Genomic DNA, 5,865 nt, shown 5'->3' on the forward strand with positions numbered 1-5,865 from the left:
TCCTGGCTGTCATTTTGACAGCCAGTAATAGCAGCAAGGGAAAGGAGCTAGATGTAAGAGATTTTTCCAAAAACCTTGCATTATATATTTATATATCTCAAATTCAAAATCCTCAATTGGTTAAAGAGACCCTGTTACTAGATCTAACGTTCTAATTTTCTCTTTTTTTAATGAAGCATAAATAAACATGCTGTTCATTTTTGTATTTATTTTTTGCTGCATTTTTTTTAAATGTACAACCCTTACATGGTTAATAGGACCCTGACACTCTCTGGAATTTTGTATCTGTCTACCTGGCAGCCCCCTGTGTCGCTGTGCCAATCCTTCCAGTGCTACTGACAACCGGAGCCTCTTGGGCATTGTTGGCTCTAAGGAATGTTTACCAATGATGTGGAATCATGAGAATCTTTCCACTGCTGTCAGGATTGCATGATTGTAGAACTTTCCTGACCGTCACATTCTGTCAGCTCCTGCTCTCTGCCTCGTTGCTGTCATTACAAGTCTTTGCAGCAGCCTCCCACCTCCAGATAGGTTGAGGTATTGATCCATGTTTGCTGGGACGGCTGTTGCTCCCTGCAGAGCATCCAGCTGACACGGAGAGCTTTTTTTCATCTGTGACCCGTTGGGGAGATTAATCTACACTTCCTGCCCCAAATCTCTCCGGACTAAGGGCAAAGATTTTTCTTTTGTTCCTTTCCCAGGTAACTACCCAACATTTTGCAGCTTTGGTGACCAGTTTTATCAGGACATTTACGTAGAGTGAATCTCCTCAATGAGCACAGGGGAAGCAATAAAACATCCAACCATGTTAAGAAGCAGTAACAAAGCCTCACCTAATGGTCACAGGGTCCAGGAAAAAATGGATCACTGGAATAAATGAGCCAGGGCATTTCAAGGGTTGCAAGGCTCCTCCTCCTCCCAGGGCTTGGACAATTCTAACAACTGAGATTTGGACTGTGCTGGACTATTAATGGAATACTTTGCTGTAATGCTTGTGAAATGCCTGCTGTATCGCAGGCAAACTTGCTGTCAAACAAGCCGCAAGCGTTGCCATCAATTATTTATTGCATTGGCTCTATTATTAAAAATAAATAAATTGGGGCTCTTTGACCACTGATGGGGCACCAATTATGCTTCTTAACTATTTGGACCTCCACTTCCTGGGGTTGCTGGTACATGTACACCATAGTGGGTCAGCTTGAATGAGATGATTATTCCCAACACTGAATAATGACAGGAGATCTACTTGATGATAGTGTGTGTGGGGGTAGAGGGGGGTGTTAATTGAGGAGAAACCCAAGAAAGGTATGCAGTTTTAAGCCTACAGTTCCACTTTAAGGAGTAATCTAGTGATAGGTACAAATTATATATAACTTATATATAAATTATATATAAACAATTCAACTTTCAAAAGTCATAAAGGATGTTGTACCTGGAACTAGAATCTACCTAATTAGGTGGCAGTTTTGTTTTTTCTTATAGGCTTCCAAATGTTGCTGCCTTTTCATCTGAGGTTCTGGCTTTGGATTTAGCTGTTGATCATATGTGCTGTGTGTATATATAGATTTTTTTTTTCCTCCTGTGTTATATGCACATTGTACGCCAAAGGTATATTGGAAGTCCCATGAAGGTGGTGCGGAAAACAGGCTTTACAGGTGCCATTCTTGCAGGTAGTAGCAATCTGCTAAACAGCTGACCTGGACCAGCTTATATTTTTCCTTTCCGTTCCTCTCCAAAAATGTGCGCTCAGCAAAAACCTTCAGGACCTATTTTCACACTAATTGCATTTTTTTTTTTAATTCTTAGAGTGTGTTTTGTGCGCGTGTTTGTGTGTGCGCAAATAGTTAGATTAATAGTTAATTCAAGCTCTGTGTTGAGTCTACAAAGTAATGGGTGAAGTGATCTTGGAGGTGAAATCGCCTGTGGAAACTGTATTATAATGTATATGACTTTGTTGTGTCTTAGTATCAATGGAAGGGGTCAGCAACCTTTTCTACAAAAGTGCCATTATTACAAACATAAGGCAGCCGACGTGCCAGCCAACAATAGCCTGTCCAGATCTTAGCAACCTGGGATGCTCTGGTCGGCATCCCACTCAGCTCCTGGCAACCAGTGACATCAATGATTGCCAGGACCTGAGCTGAACGATCCTGCTGGTGTCTCCCCAAATGTTATTGAGGTAGGGTGGCGACGAAGAGAATTTTTACAAGGTTCTTAGTCTGTGCTGTTGGTGGTTGTGCTTCCTGAATCTGTGCTGCGCAGATTTCCTCTTTTTGCTTGATGTCACCAATCAGGTTAGGACTTCCAAGGCATGTTTGAACCAGATTGTTGGCTGTTATTGGTCTCTTTGGAGATAGTTTGACACATCAGGCCTTTTCCACGAGATAGATGGCAAGGAACCAACAGTAGGTGTGCAGATTCCTCTGCTGCTTTACAAATGTATAAGCAAAAGAAGTTTCCAGATTACTGTCAGGAGGCATTGGGATGGACTGGGACCTTACAGCAAAGACTGGATGAAATACTGAAGTATTGAGGTTGGATGAGTTGCCTATATGCATTTCAAGGCTTAACTTTCAAATTTGACTGACATCTACAGTATGTAGCTTTTGTCTAATATTAAATGGCCAAAGTCCTGAAGGTATCTTGTTTTAGGCACATAAGGTGGCTGAGGAGTGTACTAGGGCAACAAAGGGTTCAAATAAGGTATTAGGAAGTCAGCATTGGAGACAAATGTTTTTTTGTTGGAAAACGTTGTTAGTCTTTATCACCATACGGCCAAAAGTGTGTTGACTCCTGATTATCACCCCTATATGAACTAGTTAGATATTCCAATACTATGCGGCATTAATATAGAGTTTGCTCCTGCTCTGCAGCTATAACAACCCCCATTCTTCTGGGAAGCCTTTCCCCAAGATTTTGGATTATTTCTGAAAGGAATGTGTACCTATTCAGTCAAAAAAAAGCATTTGCGAGAACCGGTATTGATGATGGATGAGAAGACATGGCTTACAGTTCCAGTTCTATGCCAAGGTGTTCAGTAGGGTTGAGGTCAGGGCTCTGTGCAGGACACTTACGTTCCTCTACACCAAACTGGTCAAACCATGTCTTTATGGAGCTGGCGTTATACACAGGGGACAGTCATACTGGGACCAGGAAAGGGCTTTCACTAAACTGTTACAAGCTTGGTCTAAAATGACTTTGTATGCTGTTGCATTACCAGTACACCTGATACTAAATCATTGGAGTGGTGTCCACAAACATTTGATTATACAGGGAGTATATCCCAGATGAGACAGGGCCAAGAGTGACAAAATTGAGGCCAAAATTTCACGGGTGTATCCTTTTCATGTCTTGGATTTTGTCAGACACTTTACAGTATTGGGTAACTTCCAACTAGTAGAGAAAATTAAAACCGGAACCATTTAAAATAGTTACTTCTCTCTCATTCTTCACGTCGTGCCATTTTTATGTATGTTTGGGGTAACACTGGCATGCTACTACTGCAGCTCTTAACATACAATGTATATAGGTATTGTAGAAATTAGGGATGCACTGATACCGATATATTTTTTTTCTGTACTCACCGATACCGAGTACCAGTGCCGTCTGCCCCAATTATCAGGAAGTCGGATGGCGGATCATGACCCGCCGCCCGGGTTCCTGATTGCCTGTGAAGCTGTGTTGTAGCGAAAGAACATCGACTTCACTTGCCGAGGCTGTCTGCCTGACCAATCAGGAAGCCGGGCGGGGAGTTATGAGGTGCTGTCCGGCTTTCTGATTAGATAGGAAGCCGGCTTCACTTGTTGCAAGGCAGCCTGGCTTCCTGACCAATCGGGAAGCCGGGAGGCAAATTGTTACGTGCCGCCAGGCTTCCTGATTGGTTAGGAAGCCAGACTGCCTAGCAAAAGGGGAGCCGGCTTCCTAGCAAATCAGGAAGCTGGGAGGCGGGTCACAACCCACTGCCCGTCTTCCTGATTGGAAAAGAAGCCGGCTCCCTCGGTACTGCCGGTGAGAGGGAGATCTCCCTCTGACTGGGGATAAGTATCGGAGCATTTGGGCGAGTATGAGCACTCGCCCAAATAACCAGTATGGGCACCAATACTAGTATCAGTGCATCCCTAGTAGAAATCATTTCTGGCAATTGATTATTAGCAGGGGCACCTGGAGGTGCAGAGGGAAGGTAGAAGGTTTGAAGTCCAGTTAAGGATATTCTAAAGTTTGCATCAAAAGGAAGAAATCCAAGTTGACTTTAACCAGATCCAATGTTTAAGCATCGGCCTGTTAAACATTTTCCGTTTTCTGCTCTTTCTTTGCATCAGCCTCTAGGTGTCTTTCTTTCACCTTGTGTCATCGTATAAATAACTGTTCCTTTTTTTTCTCCCCCCTTCTAACCACAGTCCTGCCGGGAGTAGCCGGTATGGCTCCTCCGGTAATGTTAGCCAGGGGAGCTCGCAGCTGAGCGAATCTGACCAATACCACGAAAGCCTTCACTCTCTGGACCTGGAGGAAGAGCGCCAAGATCCCAGTTATGCTTTCCGTCCCTCCCCCAAACAGAGGAAAACTGACCAGGAATGGTTCAATGACCGTGACGCCGACAGGACGCAGCCTCAGGGAACCGAAACACAGCCAGAAAAGGTCACGCCCAAACCACCCCAAGAGCTAGAGAAACCCAAAGATATCTTGGTGGAGAGGCGGCAAAGGTAGGTTGCAAAACTAGCTATATGAAAATTATTTTACTCAAAGAAATACTTTTAGTGCCTTCGAAAGCTCTGAAATAACTTTTACATTTTGCCTAGCATGCTAGAATGTTACATAAATGCTCACTTGCTACATGCCATCTGAACGTTGGAACTGGAAATGCAGCATTTTTTTGCATACGGATGGACAGGAGGAGAAGGTACTTGTGTTCGTTTAAAGGATGGAGTGGGAAGTACTGACACCGCCGGAAGGTGAGGTACATAGATCAGCTTTCAGAACTGGGGGGGAGGTACTTAGATCAGTTTGCAGGATGGAGGGGGCTGTTCTTAGATCAGTTTACAAAACAGAGAGGGAGGTACTTAGATCAGTTTACAGGACGGAGGGGGCCGTACTTAGATCAGTTTACAGGACGGAGAGGGAGGTACTTAGATCGGTTTACGGGATGGAGGGGGAAGTATTTAGATCAGTGTACAGGATGGAGGGGGAGGTACTTGGATCAGCTTACAGGATGGAGGGGGAGGTACTTGGATCAGCTTACAGGATGGAGGGGGAGGGACTTCGATTAGCTTACAGCAGGGATTTACAAAACAGAGAGGGAGGTACTTAGATCAGTTTACAGGACGGAGGGGGCCGTACTTAGATCAGTTTACAGGACGGAGAGGGAGGTACTTAGATCGGTTTACGGGATGGAGGGGGAAGTATTTAGATCAGTGTACAGGATGGAGGGGGAGGTACTTGGATCAGCTTACAGGATGGAGGGGGAGGTACTTGGATCAGCTTACAGGATGGAGGGGGAGGTACTTAGATTTGCTTACAGGATGGAGGAGGAGGTACTTAGATCAGTTTACATGACGAAGGGGGTCAGTACTTAAAATAGTTTACAAGACTGAGGGGGAGGTTCTTAGATCAGTTTACAGGATGGAGGGGCAGGTACTTAGATAAGTTTACAGGATGGAGGGGGAGGTGCTTAGATCAGTTTACAGGCTAGAGAGGGAGGTGCTTAGATCAGCTTACAGGATGGAGGGGGAGGTACTTTGATCAGCTTACAGGATGGTGGGGGAGGTACTTGGATGAGCTTACAGGATGGAGCGGGAGGTACTAAGATGAGCGTACAGGATGGAGGGGAAGGTACTTGGATGAGCTTACAGGATGGAGGGGGGGTACTTG

At 44.7% G+C, this 5,865-nt stretch overlaps 1 protein-coding gene across 1 annotated transcript in view; it reads left to right on the plus strand.

The window, feature by feature from the left end:
- LOC108799480 (protein unc-13 homolog B-like) overlaps positions 1–5,865 on the plus strand; it is a gene marked incomplete at its 5' end in the record, with an annotated part of 285,160 nt that overhangs the window by 76,419 nt on the left and 202,876 nt on the right. The window contains one exon of the mRNA XM_018571343.1: positions 4,398–4,700. Within this exon, the coding sequence (XP_018426845.1) occupies positions 4,398–4,700 (303 nt within the window). The remainder of the gene's footprint in view (positions 1–4,397; positions 4,701–5,865) is intronic.

Source organism: Nanorana parkeri, unplaced genomic scaffold, assembly GCF_000935625.1.
Source record: "Nanorana parkeri isolate BGI_ZX_2015 unplaced genomic scaffold, ASM93562v1 scaffold1737, whole genome shotgun sequence".
Lineage (NCBI taxonomy): Eukaryota > Metazoa > Chordata > Amphibia > Anura > Dicroglossidae > Nanorana > Nanorana parkeri.